General features: G+C 40.0%; 1 protein-coding gene across 5 annotated transcripts in view; it reads right to left on the reverse strand.

Moving 5' to 3' along the window:
- The window catches only part of PPARGC1A (PPARG coactivator 1 alpha), a 369,556-nt gene that overhangs the window by 21,708 nt on the left and 326,090 nt on the right, over positions 1–21,758 (reverse strand). For 3 of the 5 annotated variants that reach the window (XR_009729473.1, XM_061379710.1, XM_061379711.1), the window contains 5 exons: positions 10,990–11,184; positions 9,928–10,050; positions 8,829–9,033; positions 4,720–4,765; positions 4,538–4,611 (listed from right to left, as the gene is read on the reverse strand). Coding sequence is in view for 4 of the 5 variants with exons in the window: in XM_061379710.1 (XP_061235694.1) it covers positions 4,538–4,611; positions 4,720–4,765; positions 8,829–9,033; positions 9,928–10,050; positions 10,990–11,184 (643 nt within the window). In the remaining variant the exon portion in view is untranslated. Of the gene's footprint in view, positions 1–4,537; positions 4,612–4,719; positions 4,766–8,828; positions 9,034–9,927; positions 10,051–10,928; positions 11,185–21,758 lie in introns of those variants that run through there. The other 2 variants (XM_061379713.1, XM_061379712.1) reach the window with 2 other exon arrangements.

The following is a 21,758-nucleotide window of genomic DNA, read 5'->3' on the forward strand; positions in this document are numbered from 1 at the left end:
CAGCTTACATCAATTTGGCAGCACTGCTGCTGAAACAGCACCGTCCTTCCTGAGCCTGTGCAACAAAAGGTGTTTGCCTGTGTGCCGACTCTGCAACCTTAGCCAAGAGACTTCTTTCAAGTCTCTGGGAGAGTGAAATGCTTTTCATATATTCCAAAACTCCACGAAAAACAAAACAAAACTTCAGTAACTCATTTAGTTCCAACAGAAATTATGGGAGTGCTTTTGCATAAAAATGTGACATCTTGACTTTTTAGGAATGATTTGCAATGCTGTTTTACGTAGCCATGGATCTTTCCTAAGCCTCTACTGTAACTTTCGGCACTTAAATGTTAGATGACATTTGTTATGCTTTGACGGGGCTGAGAATTAGCGTCCTTTGGAGAACACAGACCTGGAACCTTTCTACATGTTCATTGAGCTTTTCAGAGGCATTGAAAATGAATTCTTTTATACCTTAGAAGTTTGAAAATGGATTGTCAAGGCAAACATTATTTAAGATCACTTAAAACACTGAGCACAAGATAACATCTCAATTCAGGAAAAGAATCAGAAGTGCTTTTGTGTGGCACAAGACTGCAAAAGCCAGAAAAATGTAATTAAATAGCCATCATATAATAAAAACCTATGTTACTTGTTGAGTATTTAGTTTAATCCTGTTGTCAGTGCTCCAGAGAATAAACACAGATGCCTGAAAATATCAAATAATTTACTAGATTATATTCCCTCTGGACAACTCTTGGCATCTCACATCTCATTTTATCAGAAAACATTCTGAGGTCAGACAAGTTTTTATAGGATAGATCTTAAGTATTTGTTCATACAAGTAAAAGATAACTCAGGTCTAGAAGTGGGCAAATAGCAGGGTATAAGTATCTTCAAGGATGCTTATGAATTCCAAATCTTTATTCAAGTTGATTGTGTTCATAAAGCCTTTTCTGCCATCCTTTTTGAGAAATAAAAGTCTGCATGGAAGGAAGACCAGGGAGGAGTTTTATGTGCTGGTAAATCACACGGATCTGTATGCAAGTGAGACATTTCACCACATCACCTGCTGTAGGTAAGAGGGTGGAAATAGCCTTCCACCTACTGCTTGAGCCTTAAGCTTGTGAACTCACTTCATGCACTTACATGATGGCTTCGAGTATTTAGGAGTGAAGGTGTAGAAAGACACTGGCAGAACAGAGAGATAAATTTCAAACATACAGGAGCCACACCATCTAACTTTTGGCATTCAGAGGTGCAGCAGGAAGTCTAAGACAGTCACTGAGAATGCCTAAATCACCAGGATTAACACAGCCACCTCCAGAAGGTGAGTCATCCTTCTATAGTCCCTGTACCTGCAGGTGCCCCCTCAACCTGACTGGTAACAAAGAGGATAGAAGTCGTCCAGTGACACAGAAACATCCCACGTTCCTGGAAGACATTAGACAAGTTCAAGCCCACTGCATATTAGCAAGGCACTGGCAATGCAGCTAGCCATGAAAATAAAGGGAGAATGACCTCTTGCGATCCTCTTACTCCAAATAAGACCTGCCTTACACAGAAATTTCATCCACTGAATTATGATCACCTAGAGCTCCTTCCATGTGGTGATGCTCTGGTCCATTTTCCTTTGAATAGCACTAGAAATCAGCTGCAGGAGTTGGGATTGTAGACAGCAATGGACTTAACCCTCTATCACAGGCCACTTATTTAAAGTGCATTCAAAGAATTCTTATGTGTGGCTTGAAAACGCTTTACAAAAATATTTGTTCCTTGTAATTTGACAAATAAATGTCTTGACAGTTTTAGGGAGGACAAAGTTACATTCAGAACTACTAACAAATCCATTGTAAGGCAAGATACAGCATAGCAAGAGAATGGTTTCAGTTTGACTTTAGATACATGAATCCAAAATGTGTGTGTGACGAAGATTGATGGCTCATGTGGGAAATGCTTTTATTTATTTCTTTTTCTACTCTATAGTTAATTCATCAGTGAGGGAACCGATGTGTTTTTTTTTTTCAGGAAAGAGATCAAGAGAGCTGCTATTTATATTAAAATACTTTGTGCTTCGATAGTGCAAGCAGCACTCCTAATGGTCTTTTCAATTCAGCAGTAAGATCAAGGCAACTCCTATTTAAATTATAATAAATAGTTCTTGTACAGTGCAAGCTGCCCTATATAAGGACAATGAGCAATGCTGTTATCTGGATATAATTTGGAGTTGCCAGGGTCTCACTAAGGAACTTCAAGGTGTTATTAATCACTACTGCCACTATTTTTTCCATTCATTTTTTGTTTTGTTAGGTTTTTTGTTTTGTTTTTGTTTTGTTTTGTTTTTATTTTTTAACTGAAGCAGGTCCCAGTTCTGCCATGATTTACTCACATACACTCTGAGTTCTTCAGTACCCAAGGTTGTTTCTGTTATGGAATTGTCTGCTTCCAACAAAAGCAGACTCATGACACAAGACTCTACTGCAATACAAATGAGTTTAAAAGTTAAGACATGCAGAAGTACTCATATTTTTAGAGATTTATATACATATACGAGTATAAAAATAAAATCCTTGTATCTGTGAAGGCAGAGTTGAATACAGTTACCAACTCATGAAGTACTATATCCTGAAACTTCCTCACTAGGCATTGCAAAGGCCAGAGCAAATGCAACATGAAGTCCAAGAGACATCATCATGTGGCTCTAGTTGATAACAATACCCCAGCTCCAGTTGGGGCAGACATGCTCCATCAGCTCTTTCCCTTCCTGATTATCATCAGTTTATTTTCTAGCTAGACTCTATTTACTTCCAGAGGGGAAAAAACCATCAAATCGTATTTTTATAGCACGACATTCCTGTTCTTGTATTAGTCCAGTTGTGCTGTTTCACAGCTTCAGGTGCATTTTTAATGTGCTAGTTCTCTAAAACAACCACAGAGCTGTTCTGTTTCCTCCTCTGTGCACAGATGATAAAGCAGAATGAATTTAGTAATACCATGACCATTCATGTTGCCACTATGGAGAAATACTAGAGGACTACCCAGGAGTCAGACCGACTCCCACTTTCTGTCTAGTCAGCTGATGGAAGAGCAGGCTGCTGACTTTCTGGCTGGGAGAAAACACTGCTCCCTTCAGCAATTTCAACGGCTGCTTGTACCAGTCTGCTGTAGTCACCTCATCTGCCTCTTTCAGTTGGCAGCACTAAGCACTGACTTACCAGTGTGCTTACAAATGGGCACCCTTGTGCAGATTTGCTCTCCATTAATGATAAAAGAGGCTTCTCCATGCTTCAGACCTGCTGGCACTGAATGGGATTATCCTGCTGCATACAGTGAATTTTGCCGTGCTTGTGTTGGATTTGTGAAAAGAAGGTGTATTGCAAGGATGCTTCCTTTTGCCACGAGAGGAATGATTCAGACTGCAGTTTTTCAGGACATAGCAGAGGGCAGTGTGCATGTTTTAACGCTGAACTAGTAAAGAATTTTCTGAAAAAGTGAAATGATGATTGTATGGAGCTGAAAGCTCAAAGTACATACACAGATCTAGTGCTTGGGCCTGCTCTTGTGTAAATCTGCCACTAAATTTAGAGGTACCAAGTTGATTTATGGTACCTGAAGATATATTTTGCAGTTCCTCCCAAAATGCTAGAGATCACATAATTTACAATCCACTGTTATCCTGGGAGAAACATGTGCCAACTACATCTCTTATTTTTCAGTGTTACACAACTGAGGAAGAAAACAGTCTTGGCAATAGATCAGGCAAATCTCAGTGTGTGCTCTTGTGCTCAGTTCTGGACACTTCAGGAAAATGGAGGAAAAGCAGAGCTCAGAGGAAAGCAGTAAAAAAGATCTGAGTCTGAAAGAATTGGATTTAGTGGAAAGAAGAGCTGCTGAATTAAATGAGCGCAATGGGTGATGCATGAACTAAACCAGAACACGATAAAAAAAAATCTACAAATCTTCAAAAGGTACAAACACCATGGATCTGAAAGGAGGAGGAGGATAAAGGGGGATTGTGTGAAGCTAAAGAAAGAAATAAAGCAAGAATATAAAATGAATACCAATTTAAAAAAATTACCTCTAAGGTATGGTATAGTTTTTCAGTGGTAGAGGAGAAAGCTGTTATTTGTGACATATTAATCTAGAATTGACAAAGCACTGAAACATGCAGTCACGTACAACCCTAGACTGGCCTGGAGACAGACTGGATGACATAACTTTTCCATCTGTAACATCTATTACACTGTGCTGTGGGGTCTGTCTTTGAAAGATGGTGCTCAGCAGTACACAAATCTAGGGGGAAATGGGGAAGTATAAGAGATAAATGGTTTCATTCATATTTTTCAAGAAATTATTCTCTCTTGTGCAGGTTTGGAGCCATATTTTCAAACACATTCCTTCTCAGGTAACTCGATAAAGAGTCAATGCTAAACTGCATTGAAGTTAACCTCCTGGAGATTTCTGCAAGATCTCGGTGTACATGTGGTATATTAAAATGAACAAACGCACACACAAGCCATGCTTAAAGCAAGAGCCAGCACACCCAATTTCTCACCTGCAGTTCCAGAGAGTTCCACACTTAAGGTTTGTTCAATAGTCTTGTTCTCAAATGGGGAACCCTTGGGATCACTGGAAGACAGGGCACATTTATAAAAACAAGCTGAAATGGAGTTGCTGTAGCCAAAATCTATTGAACCCCCCTCCCTTTTATAAATGCTTGCACTTTTTAGTACTTACTTTGGTGACTCGGGCGTCAACGGAAGTGATAAACTTGTTGGTTTGGCTAAAGGGAAAAACAAAGCGATTATGGAATATTTAAACACTCCAGAACATATACTAAAAAAGATTTATTTTTATTTTGGAGCTGGAATCCCATGTTAGTCAGTTAGGGCTGAGCTCTGATGACAGTTCAATGGCCATTTCAGTGTACCTATGTTAGCTAGATGAATAAGGAGATCCATCCTGATTCCTTATTACTGGTACCAAAAAGGCACATAAATTTCAGCAATGATTTAAATCAATTACTATGCCTCTGAAATACAGTACACAACCCAAATGCCAAGAACCTTTCAGAATAAGAGTAGTTAAAAATCAATGAAGAACTCTACAGGATACACTGTGAAAATGAGATTTCTCTTAGAGTTAATTTAAACTACAGTTCACGTTTTGTTTGGAAACAGGAGCAGCAGAATAACTATGAAGTAACAGAACGTTATGAATATTCAGTTAATTTTACTTCTACAATATACAGTTTTATATATAGCACTGAGAATAGGTTGTTTCTATGAGGCCAGAGTCCAACCAGTTATAGTCCAAATTTCTGCAAATTATCCTGCAAACTATGACAAGCCATGGACATAGTCACAGATGGTTAAATTGGGGTTGAAGCTCTCAGCACTACAATCCCAACATACACAATAAACAAAGCCTTAGCTATAAAAATACACGTCTTTGTAGCTTTTATTCATGCAAACGTGTATTTTCCCAAAGCAAGCCAAGAACTAGGATGCTGTAATACAGCTAAGATTCCTTTAATTGCCAGAGAAATGTTTAAAAATTAAAATAATATTACTTGCAAATTTTACTTTTCAGAAGTAAGATTGATGTTTAAACGCAGAGAGCGTTGTACCAAGAGCAACAGCAGGGGATCTCTTTGGCAGATTAATTACTTAAGACAAAATGTTCCCCTTGAAGACTCCTGCACTGCAGATCTTTTGTCCAGAGTGTCACTACTGCGTATTTCGTATTCATTCCAGGCTTGAAGCTCCCATCAACATTAAAAGGATTTTATATGCAAATTGATTACTTTTATAAGCTCTAGAGCATTCCCACAGTAATACCGCATTTATTTTTTTTTTTTAAATTAACTCAATTCTCAAGAGCTGCACATTGTTTCTCCTCCTTCCCATATGGAAGTTAGAAATGGAAGCTCAGGTGTTCACCTCGGGTTCACCTTCCTTAGAAGTCACTGCCAGAGTGAGGAGATGCACCTCAACGAGTTGTCTGATCAAGCACTGCTGCTGATTTGTGTATAAAACAAGTGCCATAAGACTGAATGTAACCTGACACATTTCTGTGTATATTTTGTATACATTAGGGATAGTAATGTTTGCCATTGGCTACCTAGAGGTAAAACTGGCTTAAAAAAAACCCCAGATAGACAGATCTTACAGTAGGGTGCTGGAATAAAGTTTTATACAAAGGATTACACTTATTTTTAGAGGATAAAGAAGGAATTGATTAAGCAATTCAGGCTTTCTAAGGAAGTTGAACATGCAAGAGGTATTTAAGCTTCTAAAAAGTCTCAGTCTAGCTCTTACTAGTCCCAGAGAATAGTCCTACATAAGAATACATATAAAATCCTGCAGCACTGAGGTACAGAGCAAACCTGCTACAGATGGTCACAGAACCAAGGCATTATCTCACACTACTTCATTTTAGGCAGCTATCACTGAGCTCTCCCACTGACAAATTCACATACCAAAACACCCATCAGTTTTCTTATTGCTAGGCAAGGGCTTGACCAAACAGTATTCCTGCAAAGAAGTCATCCTCACATACAGTCTTGATAGTATAAATATTTAGTCAAGACGCTATCATTTTCCATGGTGCCTATTTATTAGAGTTTCAAGGTCTACTGTGGTGTGTTTTTTTCTTATTAAAAAGGGTTCACATGAAGTTGCTTGTCCCTGTAAATTGAAAACATTCAGGTTCAAAAGAACTAAGTTACCTCATGGGCAAATTTCAGTACAAAACTACAAATGAGCTTTGGCATGAATGGGTTTGTGGACATTCCCGTGAGTTTGCAATATGTTTGCAACCCTAAAGGAAAATACCATTTTACTTATCCTTCCTGAGTTTTCCCTAACTTTGAAAGAAAATATGAGACCCTGATTATTTTTTTTTTTTGAAACAGAAGGAGCCAATTTTCTTGTACTTTTGATTAAATGTATGAACAAATGACTGCAGGTCTGCAAATATCAGCTAAATTTGCAAGGTTGATTTTGCATGAATTGACTGTCCAAGCTGAAAGCATTATATTCTTATATTTGTATTATATGCAAATCCATTGATATTGAAGTCATATATTGGTGCATGAGGCAAATTTGATGAAAAAACAACATTTCAGAACCCTGTAAATTAAACTGCAGGAATTAAAGAAGAGAGTAATTTCCCTCTGCCTGCAATTTCACCTGCAATACCACTACAGTCACAGTAATCTGTTAAAACAGTGGGAATTTAGTGATATATCCCTTTGGTCTTTCCTCACGTCTCCTTCTGTGCTGCTTCCATAACCCAATGTGCCCTGCTCTTTGCACTGAACCTATAAAGTTGCCTCAGCTGGGGAAAAAATGCAGTTCTGATCTGAATAGAAAGATTTATAATTTGTATTTATGTGTTCGTGCACATACTTCTATGTATGTGTGTAATACATGTGCATATAGCATGTTATACATGATATACCTTATCAGGTATCCCTGTAACACCCAACGGTGTTAAGAAAGCTCCTGTAACTTCTGGCAGGTCTGTGTTTCAGTACCATTGTAGTAAGAGACACAGGTTTTACATGAACAACTCAGTCTGGATTTTGCTGTGAAGCAGACTGCTGAAGCCATCCAGAAGGAGTGGCAGTTGGCATCCAAAAAGCTCTAGGGGCAGTTGGATTTCCTTCTTACAATAAACATTGTTCAGAGAATTCGAGATCACAACGGGGAAAACTATACTTAGGATGCCAGAATGTACAGCAGCAAGAAGGGTGGGAAGGGAAGATCATTTTTATTAAGTTTGCTTATACTTCATAAGGGGGAAAGATTAAATTTGATCAGGCTGAAAATGCAGGGAGGGGGGAAGGGAAATGAAAAAACATATGTAATTATTGCTTTAAAAGTATCATGAAAACATATTCAGGGTCATACCCTGATCTCTGTTGCAGCCAGATAACTCCTATTGGCTTTACTGGAGTCATTCAGGATTTGCACTGATGTGACTGAGATAGGCACCTGGCCTTCTAGATGCCAGGCCAATATATGTATGTAGATATATTTTAAAGTGACAGTAACTTAAAAAAAAAGCTCCTTTTGGGCTGTTAAGCTTTTACAGCTTTCTTTTATCTTGGGGAAACGGGCATGGGAAGAGGGGGAGAGAAAGCATGAGAGGGGGCTTTAAGTCCTTGCATCTCCATCATAGATGTTGCTTCTAATATAGACCAATTCTTTATGCGTTGAGGGATACTAAAAGTCAACACAAGTGTTTAGTTTTGTCCATAAAGAATCTAGAAAGAGAGAGAAAGATCAGGATAGCAGCTAAACTTTCAACTATTTACAAAATAAAATTACAAACCAGCATCCTAGCTTTAACAGGAATGACACATTTATTGCTTTCTCTGTAGCAGTGAGAGCACTATTTATTGTCTCTTAAGGACTATGTGGCAGGTTAACAATGCCTTCAGTTTTACCCTAGCAAAAAAGAAAGCAGCTCACCAATGAACTGGCCTGCCTAGCTTGTTTAGGGGTATAATGATTTCTTAGTGGTACAGTACTCTCTGAATAAGTATCTCCGGCTAGCAGAGTATATTAACATGTGGTATTTGTTAAACTTTTTTTCCGCAAGATCTTTTTCTGAGGCTAGGCGCAATGGAGACAGGATTAAACTGTTTAAAAGCTAAATCTAGCTAACTAATTCTAACTTCTTTATACTGTTTCAAAACTCTCCCTATGCAGAAGAGATGCTGGATTTACAATACTAATCTAAAGAACAGAAGTATCCAGGGTATTCACAGCCGCAGTACTTCAGCTCCCCTGTGTTACTGCTAGTACCAACGTTGTGGTCTGTGGTCCCATACTTACCTTGCAGATGATTTGTCTGAGACTGCAGATGAGGCTTCCTTTTGGAGGTGCATTTCTCTCTGCTGCCGTTCCTGTTCTCTGCTGGTTTGGTCTGAGGAGGGTCATCATTCGTAGTCAGATATTTGAGAAGTTCAGAGCAGGGACGTCTTTGAGGCTTTTGCTGTTGACAAATGCTCTTCGCTTTATTGCTCCATGAATTCTCAGTCTTAAAAACAGGACATAATAAATAAAATAAAGTAAAATAAAATAAAAAAAGCTAAAATTAGCAAGCTGAACCTTATCAGAATGGATATAGGTTTTCTGAAGAGATGAGATTTTCAATGAAGTGTTCAGTCTAAGTGTACTAGATCTATGAGCTGTGAATAACTGTTTGCAGAACAAGGAAAGAAAATTACATTTAAAATTCCTAAATGACATTTATGCAGCTTTTTATTTCATTTCTCCTACATTTCAATGTTCCTACTCAGCAACATGTAACTAACAAGACCCTACAGCGCCTTTACTGTGAACAAAAAAATAAGCTGGTTTAAACCTTAATTTGCTGCTGATTGCTTGAGCCCAGTATTCATAACTCTCTTAAGTACCCCTAAACGCTCTGTTTTCAGTTACAGTGAATGGCAAGACAAACACTGTTTAATACTGCCTGCTAACGGAATTATGTCAGAGCCCCCATCCTATCCAGTTAATGGCTAATACACATTTTTTGCCAAGAATCCAGTGCCATTTTTCTTAGCTCAGACAGCTGGTAAAATGGCAGTCCTGCATCCTGGAGTCACTCATAAACAACACCAGCCCACCAGCAAATATTACTGTAGCCCCTACTACTCTCTGTTTCAATAGAGTAGGCCAGAGTAACAGACGGTGGGACTATAACTGCCAAAAGAAAAAGCATAAATGAAATATTCAGAGCATAAATGAGCTCAGGTGATTTTCTGGCACCCAGTCTATAATCTGTTCACTCCTTTTAAAAGCAGTTGCAAGACAGTAGGCAGATTAAAACAATACTATGCATCTACTGCTTGCTTGGTTGCAGAAAGCATAGAAGACCTTGCTATACTTTATCTTTCTTTTTTCCTTATTACAAAGATTAAGTTTGTACCTTAACAACCACAGGGCTTGTTCTGATCCTGTGATTAGTGTTTGCATGGTTTTGCGTGCTGAGACCACTGCATTCATTGTAATTTAGCTGAGTGTTGGCTGGAGCCAGCAAGAGCTTCTTAAGCTACAAACACATTAGGGAAAGGGAGGTGGAAGGAAAAGAGTAAAGTTAGGCATCTTTACGGATTAAAATGATTTATCTACATTTTTGCATAGTTAACTTAAAGTTAGCTATATCAATTCAGCAAGCAAAGTACAATAGAAATCAGGGCTTGATAGTCCCCAGAGCAAAAAGGTTTCATTTTATTCTGGCTTGGCAGCATATTTCTGCTCCCTTTACTGCAGTATACTGCAGGGCAAGCAGAAATGACAGGGGTTTTGGATTTCTGAATCCACGGCAAAATGAAATTCTCAGCTATCTGTTTGACAGAAAAGGCCTCTGATCTAGACAGAGATGTTAACTTTAACAGACTAATGGATACAGCATCAAGTTGCAGGTATTTGGCTCTGCTCTCACAGAAGCCAGTGATACAGGGCTTTCAGAAGATACAGAATCGCATCTCAAATTGGTTTTACTGAGTAAAATGCACGTAAGGTTTCGCACACATCCTCACCCAAGGTTCAGTTTTGTCCTGCTTAGTACTAAGCTGGTGCTTCCTGGTCAAGTCAATGTTAAAGGCATAAAATTAGCCCCACACCCGCCAGACCCAATGGGCCTTTCTTCACAGATCACCAAAAGTGATGTCTAAATGTACATACAAAAAACAGCCCCAATAAATGAAACATGTATTAAAAGCATTACCCTGACTTATCTCAGCAGGATGATAAGCAAAAGTGTCAGCCATTAGCACAAGAATCTAAAAAACAATCTCTTCAACGCACTTGTTGAACAGATTGCCTATACTGGTGGGTTGGTTTTCCCCACTTAATTTTCAGTTCTTTACTTGATTTTCCTTTCCAGTCTAAATTAAAAGTCCAGACCTTACTGTGACTACATCATACCCATGCAGCGGGTAGCCAGAGGCACATCCAATTCCTGTTAAACAGTAGGAAGGGTTCTTACTAGAGACGGCTCTTCTGCCTCCTGAGTTGGAGGGGTGCCGTCAGGCATTGGCGAAGGGCTAGCGGCATTTTCGTTGGTCACATCTCCATCTGTCAGTGCATCAAATGAAGGCAATCCATCCTCATCCACAGGGATGCTGTCCAGTGTTTCAGTGAGAACGGCTAGCAAGTTTGCCTCGCTCTCTTCATCTATCTTCTGTGGAAGGGGCCAAAACCAAAAGCAGAACCAGGTGAGAAGAGAAAAGGATCAAGGTGATGACTTTAAATGCCAAAGAGGAGTCAAAACTTAGTTAAACCAGCCCTTGAAGCAGTAACCTGCAACAGAATCTCAGAAGATGTAATAATAATGCAGATGCAATAAAATGATCCATCTCTGCATTCAAGAGAAATCTTTCTGCACTTGCACTGTATTGCTCCCGTTTACTTTTATTCCACAATCTTTTATTTTTTTAATCAGGTGTGAACAACAGTAAGTAAGCACTCAGAGATTGTATTCTAGGATGCACCCAAGCTTCTGACACCTAATGATGGTGTCAGCCCAGGCTGTCTCTTTCTTTCTAACACTGAACACCAGCTAATTGACCTGACAAAATTACAAGAACCAGAGAACAAAACCGCTAATCGGAAGACCAAAAGGAAACAGCAGTGAAATTTGGGACACATTGTTCACATGCATGTCCCCATGTAAGGAAGAAAGGGTTTCCCTTTCATACTTCTGGAAATCCTTGCTCCAAACTCAAACGAACAACTTCCCATTCCTGAGCCACCAGGGCTCATATTGTAAATGGTAGGCTCTTCGGGTTTCTTTTAAAGAAATGTATTAGGCAGGTTGCCTTTGAAGTTGTCCTTTCGAGTTATGTCATTTGAGTGCTCATTGTAACTATTGTATGCATTTATCTAATTCAGACTGCAATTATAAAAAGTAGATTAGTTCCTAATCAGATGTGGCTGTAATGTTAATTTGTATTAGATATCTTATTTCAGCAAAAAGACTTCTTTTTTGTCAAACTGAGTAAATCTAAATGTCTTCTGATTTTTAATGAAATATAGTCCCTACTGTATATTAAGGTACAGATTTTTTACAGTACCGAGAGTTTTGAGGAGTAGAATCATGTGAAAATCATTATATTTATTTTTCAGAAAGATTGGAAATTGATCTTGACATATCAATTATCTAGGATTCCTAGGCTGATCCTAGTGCTATTAAAGTAAATGAAAAGCCTTTCACTGATATCAAATGGGGAGTTTTTCCACCAGCTTCAGAGAGGCTCACCACGTTCCAGGTTCACTCTGTGACGAGTTTTCAGCTAAGTTCAAATCTCACGGTTTAAAACGAGCTAGCAAGCAATGCATGAGGTAAGAGGAACAAAATCAAGAAACTAAAAAAGTCAACAACAAGACATTGCCAGTCACACCCCAGAAAAAAAGTAATTAAAAAAAAAATCAAGGGAATCTGCATATTCCCTTAGCAGGACTTTTTTCAGTAATTCTTTTATCTACCAGACTCGGAACAGAGATGCTCATAAACCACATAGATAATTGCTCCTGCCAGACTTCTCTGCCAAATCATACCTCATGGCTTCTTACAGAAAAACTCTTTCTTCGAGCTGGAAAGCTACAGCAAAACACAAACTGGTCTGGTGCTTACAGCATCATCCCCAAGAAACAAACACTCAGGCAAAGCTAATGCTAAGGAGAAGCGTTTACTTAATAGGCCAAAATGGGCTTGGTCACTGAGAAAGAGTCCAAGGTCCTGTATCTGGTGATTTCCACCACACTAAGCAGACACATGTACAGTGATCATTCAGTGCTCAGAGGGCAGAAATAAGCAGGGGGGAGCCACACTTTACAATGTAACAAAGCACTGGCTTTTTTTCCAAAGGCATTTCAAGTCCCTTGCAGGTGGGGGTATGAATGGTGGAGAGAGCCAGCCCTCAGCTGGCTGTGGAGGGGACTGGCTGCCTAACCCCCAACCCCACACCAGGAACTTCTCCAGCAAGTCTAGCTGGTGGGGCGCACTGCTGAGCCTTGCAGCTTATAAAGCTGACAACAAAGCTGGAAGTGTTCCCATTTCTAATTGGGAATGCCTTCTTTAATAACAGCATACCAGAAGAAACCCTGGTATTTGCTTTTAGCTGCTCAGCTCTTGTGCTTTAAACAGACATTCAAGTGCACTGACATTCAAGAACAGAAAGTTGAGTGGACACCAGTCCTCATCACAGCAATTTCAATTAGTTTTGTACAAGTTTCAACATTCAAACACCCCAGAGAAAGCAGAGGATGTGACAGAGAGGACTCTCTTAAACAATTAATGTCACTTTCCATTATTGCTTCAGTCCCAATTTACAGAGCAAATAAATCAAAGTCACCACAGATGAAACACACTAGCTGGCTAACACATGTCTATTCACAAACGACATGGCAGCAGGAACACATTAGTCAAGAAAATGACATTGCCAGATAACCTTTTAAAGGTTTAACTATGCTATTGCTCCTAATTGTCCTAAATTACTGTTTATAAAGAAACACAATTATTAGATACAGCAGAAATAGTGCTGAGGAGAGATGCAGAGGCAGAGATGGCCGAGTACATCAATGTCTGAGCAATAATCACTGAAGCAGCAGCTTTCTGCTTTGCTATCGCAACCTGAGTCTTGGTGTTGACAGCACTGGGGAGAAGCAAGCCACGGCCAAATGCAGGCTCTTTCACAGTTTCAGCACTGTCACAGCATAAGTTCACATTTCAGACTGGCATCCAACCTGCTCATCACAGGCTCAAGGCATCAGGACGAGCTAAGCACCTTCAATGTCCACTGAGGTCAGAGGATGTGCTGCGTGCTCTCAGGAACTCACTCCATCATGTCCCAAACTTCCAAGCAGAGACACACTGAAAAGGGTTTTCTTTTGTCTAAAGGAGGAGATCCTAAGCATTTAGACCACCTAAGTGAACTAAGGGTTGTAAGGAAAAGGGATGGAGGACAATTCTGAACATAAAGCTGCCCGGCAGATACATACAGTTATTAAACACTTATGAAAACAATTTGTAATGATTCCATCTTGCTAACTATTGGGTCTTTTTAATACTGAAAGCAATTATGCATCACTTCCCAGTCATATTGTATGAACTTTTCAACATCCTTGGTTGTTGGTTTAACACAAAGACATCAGAGCCAGAGGTTTTTTGACCCCTGTAAACCTTCACCCTGCTGAAGGAGGCAAGAAGCCCAAGTATGTCACTGAATCCACGTGCTTCCACATTTCTGACAGCAAAAATTTCTAGTTTATCCATAATGGCATTAGCTCTGAAAGGAAGAAAGATTTGGCACTGGTGTTACTATGGTTGGGTGAATGCAATGGGGAAGGCTAGTTAGTGCTGTAAGCTGCTGGGACACCAACCAGTCCTCAAAAATGAGCAATCTAGGAGCCCAAAGATGATGGAAAAAGCTGTGCTTTTCTCTGCTTTTACATACTTTGCTATAATGCTTTCATATTTCTACAGCACTAAAAATAATTCTCTGTCTGAAAACACTTTATTAGTTGTGTAACAATCTTATTCTAATTGGGTTTCTGCCTTCAGTAAAACGTCTCCAGAGATATTCTCTCTTTGGCCAGTGAAAAGCTATATGAAACGAGTTGATAATTTACCCACACAAAGGTATTTAAATCCTCTACCCCTGATAATTCCTTCACTTTTGCTTATTCTGTCTACTGATGGAGACAGTTCACCTCACGCTTAGCACTTTATGTCTGTAATACCTGTTACTCGTCAGCAATCCCATTGCAAAGGCCAAAGACTGAGCTGCAGTGGAGACTCAGCCACCTTGTCCTCCTTCACATGCATCCCTTTAAGGTGCATGTATTGAGAATTGTTGTATTTTTTCCTTAGAATTTTCTTTTTTTAAAAATTTTACGAGGTTTTAAAACCACTGTCACTACCATCACCAATCCCTTCTTGGAAACCTTGAGGCCAGCGTGCAGATGTCCTGACGTGGGACTCTCCTGTAGCTTTCCCACAGTCAGCATTGGTACGCTGACTCACTCCAGAAAAGGCTCAATCCCATCATTTAGAAAATCTTTTCCAAATGTTCATAGTACCTCCAATGTCTTCCCTCTGGTTGATTTCCCTCCACTTAATTTGAGATTATTACATGCACAGCTTTTTGCTACTGTATCTCAAGGAGTGAGATCAGCTAATGAATGATGCTCTAAAGTTTCTTTTCTGATGATGTGAACAGTGCAGATTATATTGAAAGATCTGTTCATGACTCATGCTGAAAGATCAGTGTCTAAACTATGTGCTTAATCCACAGCCCCAAGTTGCTGGGAACAGTGGCAGCTTGCCACATCTTCGTAAAAAGCCCAGGAAACTTTGGGACAGATCCACAGCTGGTAGAAGCTGTCACTGCTCCAGCAGCCCAGCCTAGTAAGCAATTCAGAGCAGCCAGGTGTACACCCCAACACGCAAGGGATCGCCATTTCAACATATCGAGTCATTTCTCCTCAGTAGCCTAAGATCTATTCATAGCACAATTAACAAAGAAAATAAAAGATTTTCCCCCAGCTGAAAATATCTGAGAGATCTAAAAATACTAATAAAAGATGGCACTACTTTCCAAAGCACAAAAATGACTTGTGAGCACATCTGGGACTTCCAACGGATTTGATTCCTTATGACACATTTTGGATTAAGAACATCATTAAGATTCACACCACTAGGAGAAATGAGGGGTATAGATTTGCACTTTTTTGTACATAGGGATGCACCAAAAGCCCAGTAACATCATGCCAGAGCTGAGAACCTCCTGTCAACAAACATGCAGGAGTAGGGGCAGATGGTGTCTCAGCCCTGGCTCCTCAAACCAAGCCTTCCCACCTGAGGATAGGAAGCCACAAGCTGGGCAGAAGCACAGGGAAGGCAGGAGGAGGCGGGGATTAGAATGCAGGCTGGTCTTCCTGCTCCTGCCAGTGAAAAATGAGAGCTGATGTCAGGGACAGTGAAAGGGAAAAATTATAGCCCAAGTTTTGCCTCTTCTGAAGCAGAAGGAGCCAACCTGCCACAGCACTGGCACAGACAGTGCTGCCATGGTGATTTTGCAGCCTTCTCAATGTGCTGTCCAAAGCAAGTGCCTCCTTCTCAAGTCAGAGCTGGTCATATCTGGCACTGTTTTCTCCCACGGCCACACAAGAATCAGTGGTCCAAATGGAAAACCACTTCTTCCACCCTAACTGCTCACAACCAGTCCCATGCCATTATATATTTTGAGAAGTATTTCATCTTTTATTTTATTGCTCAACTGCTTGCAAATCCTTATGCATCCTGTGCTGTCCTACAGTAAAAATCCACATGATGCATTTGCATTAGAACGTTTTTCCAAGGTCTGTTAGTCTGGTCCCCAAGAGACACTCCCATAATTGAAATGCTTAAGTCCAGAGCTATCAATTATATTTAAAAACAAAATGGAGTCCCACTAGGAGAAAATTACAGCCAGGTTTCTTTATATGTAGTAGAAATAAGGGGATTAATTATCATCACCCCTGTGCAAATGCCTTTAGGGCATGGGAAGGAAAGAAGTTATCTCTTCTTGAAGGAGAAACCTATACTCACACTTCTCATATGCACCTGTAGGCAAAGACCACTTGAATCCTGAAGGAGGCATCCTGAGCTTGCCTTCTGATTTTGGCAGTCAGATTGCCCAACATATGGACCACATATATGAATCTCCTGGGTAGGACCAATCACATCACTGTATTTATGCAACAGCTTCACTCCAGATGGATTTCTGGAGGTATTGTACCAATCTGAAGCAATATGCTGTGCCATCCCACTCTCCCTCCAAACAACGTTAAATAAATAGTGTAATTACACACAATGTAGGTACTGCAATACTTAACTTCCAGAGGTAGGTCCCTAGAGCGGAACGAACTCCCGGCATTGATACCAGGGACATTACAGCACAGCAGGAACGACCTGTGCAAGGTCTGCAGGCTGAAGGAAATGGGAGAACCTGTAGCATTCATTTCTCCCCTCCCTCCTCCAGGGTATAACAACATTAACATAACAATTTATTATTATTCATATACTCAACATGGTGTAAATTCCTAGTCTTGAAAAGTTATCGTGTTCAATCTTGGTAACTAATCTCAGGTTACTTTCTCTCTGGGAGACGAAACTCATCAAATTTCTGTCAAGTGTCTGCAATTAAAGTATCACAACACAAAACCATGGCACAGGCCATTTGCAAATATGGTTTTCTTCAAGACTGTGCCCTTGATCACCTGAAGTAATGCTGCCATAGCTCCTGTGAGATGGACTCATTTTTCAGGTGAAAAATCTAACCCTTCCGCTCTAAGCTAAACATTTCAGTGTAGAAGAGCATAGTAAACATTCTTCTACCACAAAGTCACTAAACTGAAGAGATACTGTTTCATTTTTTCATCTCACAATCTGAGGATCCAGCTAGCAACCTGTAACTCGTTCTACATCTTCTGACCAAAATTCACTCATGTTTAGCAAACCATTGCAATTTCATTTGTGTAAACTGTATTTTTCTCTTCTATGATAGTAATCTTTGATTCCGGGAAAAGGCAAAACAAAAAATCACCTGAGAACAAGCTATCGTGCCACTGACTGTGTTAAAGGGACCAATGATAAGATATTGCTGTGCTAGAATCAGTGCACTGGTGGTAGACCCAATATCAAAAATTTATGGTAATTGAAACCACAGAATCTTTGGAAATGCAGTCAATTTGACTCAGTATCAAAAGGTCACTCTATTCAATTTATACTTGATGCTGAGCACAATATTGAGAAAACACCTGAAAGCAAATCATCTTATCAGCAGTTTGGGCCTTAACATTTACTGACTACATAGGCTAATTTGCTGATTACTGAATAAATGCATTACCTGTGTTTTGGACTGGTTTAGCTCACCAGAGGGGCTTTTTAACTTGTACAGTACTTGACACTGTAAAAGTATTACCAAACCTCTTACCAGGAACTGCATGTCTGTAATACTGAGGCACGCCGTGGACAAATTCCAATGTTGCCTTGCCCAGTGCCAGGTGAGACCACCTGGTCTTCATGGGTCAGGAACTGCAGCAGAAGACCCGACATGTCTTGTCTGGCCTGCAGCATGCTAGGTCAGGGCAGAGCTCCACATCAAAGCAAACTACTTACGCCTAAGAACAGGGAAAGGACAGAAGTGCAAAGGAAAGAAAGAGCTTGATGAAGAGACATGTAAGAAAGGCTGGGAGTTTCAGTGTGCCAGATGACCAGAGGAGTAAAGAAGGAGGTGAAGTTTCCTTGCTGCCAGCACTAGTGGGAAAGCATGGGCGAGGTGCTGCTGGCAAGGGGGGCACACAGGATGATCAGCCTGAACCACACAGGTAGATCACTGCCTGAGTGCCGGAGGTTATGGAGCCTGCCCTGCCAGCCTGGAGCAGCACACAGTGCCTCACACCCATCCTCCCCTCCCCTTTTACACACAATCCTTCATGCACGTGATAAAGTCCTGAGCAACAACCCAGACGGAGATTTGTAATTATTATTACACACCTAAACCACACAGGAGGGTAGAGAGTTACAGTTCTGAAGCAAGAGTCCCAATCCAGATGAGCTCTGACAGGGAATGGGTATTGCAAAAAGAGGGAAGTGGGGGGTGGGGAAGGCTACCATGCTAAAGTGCAAGATAGAGAAGACATTTGGGACTCTCCCCATTGCAGAGCTTTTAGCGACGGTGTCAGCAGTATTTCAGTCGAAATATTCAAACGCTGCTTGCTCAGATTTATTTATTTACTTGATTTATGGTGCATGCCCACACTAATCTGTCTGTGCACTGACAAAATTTGTCAACATTCATATACCTTTGTAAGGAAGCATGGCACGTTCTGGGAAAAAAAAAAGCTAGATATAGTTTGCAGTGATTATTTCACACATGTAATTGATGTAAACCCTTCTTTTTCCCCTTGATAATGACAGACACCTCTAAAAAATGCATTTGTGTGGTAGTATAGACCCTTCCTTTGCAAACTGTGAAGCATAATCTTGTCGCTTTTGTTCATTCTGTGTTTCAGTGTTGCATTTGCTTTAGCTTTAATTATACTGGATGTGTCAGGATGTCTATCATAATCCCTACTTCTTTCTAGAGATTTATGACTCTACACAAATATAAATTTCAGGGTAAAATTATATACAATATAGCAGAGAAGCATTTTACATGTATTTTTAAATTTTGTTCAATTATGCAGAGACTTGGTTTTGTGCGAACGGAGCACACACTCAAAACCTCCTTTTTAAACCACAAAATATGACACTTCTATCTGGTGCTTTTACTGTTAGAAAATTGGAATTTAATTTGACCAGGAAATTAGCATTTGTAAGGAATCAAGTTCATTAAATGCTTTTTTATAGTGTTTTAATTTTTTAGCATGTTCAGCTTCATCAAACCTACCGCCATGCCTGTTGAACAGGTACAACAAATGCAAGTCATGTCTCACGGGAAAAAGAACACCAGTTTTTCTTAGACCTGCAGTGTCAAAGGATCACTAATACATCTGGGCTACTTATCAATTTTTATTGTGCTCTAACTGGATGGCTGCCATCTGGTCTGAGGTGGCTAAAAGACTTTATTCAGACACGACACAAAAAACTTGTTTACAAGGCTAAAGATGAATTTCTCTATTTGTTTTACCTATGTAACTATACTCCTGCCTTTAAGTGTCACAGCAATGGCTCCACCATCCTCCTCGTGCGTATCAGCAGACGCGTTGAGTGACATACATTTAGAGAGGTGCTTTAGTTAGATAAAATAAACAGAGGTAGTGAGCATTAGCTCTAAAAAACCTGAGGAAATCATCACAAAAAGGAAAAAAAAAATCTTTAGGTATGTACACTCTATTCTTAATGAGCTAAAAAAGTTTCAGAAAACCTCAGTAGCATTCCCATATCTGAGGAGATGCTCAGCTGAGAGAACACCCCAAGTACCACTACTGTGAGTATCCTAGGCTGAAAGTAGTAAAAGGCTCAATTATAAAGAAGCACCAGGTAAGAATGTGGAAATGCCACAGTAAGAAAGGTGCTAACAGGTATAGTGTTTAACAGCACAGATCACAGGTGCATTTTGCCAGGCTTTTCAGTTCACTTTTACAGTCCCATGAAAACAAAATGTAAGCTTGTCCCAGCAGGCAAATAAGCCCTTGCCTCAAAAAACAGTCATGCTCTCCAGGACGAGGAGAGGTGTCTGAATTTTCCGCCAGTTAAACATGTGGATTCATTTAGATACCTCATAATATCCTTAACTATGTATTTCCTTGATTTGTCACTAGGTGATAAGGCTTTAATGCTCTTTCAATGCAATTTTGTGTATGCGAATAGAATCATAAACTAGAGACGGTGACTTTAAAACAGAAAACATTAAAAGAAAATAAAAATCAGAGAAGAGCTATCTGTCGCAAAGCCTCCTCTAGAGAACATCCACTGTTGGATTGTTTCTGTGTTTCCTAGAACTCACAGGTCTTCACAGATACTGCTGATGAAATGGACTTGACACTAAAATGTATAACTAATTTGCTAGTTTACACTAAGGCTACCCTGTTAATTTACCTTCAATCAGCCTAGAAAGAGTTATGTAACACATGCATACTGTGATGCACACTACAGTTCCCACTGCAGTTGCCTCTCTTCTATTTATTTCTTAGTCAAAACTGAATGTATTGCTCATTCTCTGCTCATCTTTTAACAACGCATATTCCTGATCACCAGCCCTCCACCTGTATGATGAAAAGGCTGCCTTTTTCTTTGCATGGTACTGATGTTAACCAGTCCCTTTTTCATCAGAAATGGTGAAAATCAACTTGGGCAACATTTTTGCCCTCTTTAGAAAAGACCCATAATAGGCAGTCAAGTCCAGTGATACTTATCAATGCACTAAGTATCATTATTAATTAGGCCATAAGTTCCTTTAGGCAGCAACTGTAATTTTCTTATGTTTTCACACAACCCTTTCACAACAGTGTCCTGATTTACAATTGGATTTGAGATGCTGCCACAGCATCTATAATAAATAATTTGGGGTACTTTTCTTTAATCCTGCTAGTAACCAAAAGAAAGGAACTTGGGCCCAGATGTTCAGCTGCTGTAAATTAAGGTCTCTCTACAGGCTTTAACAGAGCTATGCAGATTTACACTAGCTGGGGACCTGGTCCTCTGTTCTTCGGGTATGTTGATGATCAAGCTGAGAGCAGCAGCTCCTGCATACTGTATCTGTATCAGCATGTCCTGAGACTATCAGCAGTCCAGCCAGAGGCCAGTAAGACTTAATTCTTCCTCCTTATCAAGTTAGTTTTGCTCGTAAACAGTACATTGATACAACTAATATAAAAGTGGCTTGGGTTCATCTTGCCTATAGTGCGGTAGATGCTGTGCTCACATTCTTTACTGCAAATGCACTGATGTATTTGTTCATGTCAAGTGCATCTTCAATTTAAGTTATCGCTACTGAAGTTAACACAGGTTATAATTTGAGACTATGCAGCTGCTAGATGCATAGCCAAAATCCCATGTGCCTAATGCCAGGAATAGTAAGCAAATTGCAGCCGTTTGACTACTAAAGCAGAGGTGGGAGCCTGCAGATCACTGGCTTTAGCATAGCCTATGCTTTCCTGACTCAGATGCCTCCCTTTGTAAGAGGATACTTTGCCATGCTCTATCAGCACCCAAAATGGGGGGCAGGAAGAGAAAGAGGAATGGAGCTGTTGACTGGAAGCCCAAGA

Source organism: Neopsephotus bourkii, unplaced genomic scaffold (assembly GCF_033783945.1).
Source record: "Neopsephotus bourkii isolate Nb327-2 ecotype Australia unplaced genomic scaffold, CSIRO-AGI_Nbou_v1 NB_1780, whole genome shotgun sequence".
Lineage (NCBI taxonomy): Eukaryota > Metazoa > Chordata > Aves > Psittaciformes > Psittacidae > Neopsephotus > Neopsephotus bourkii.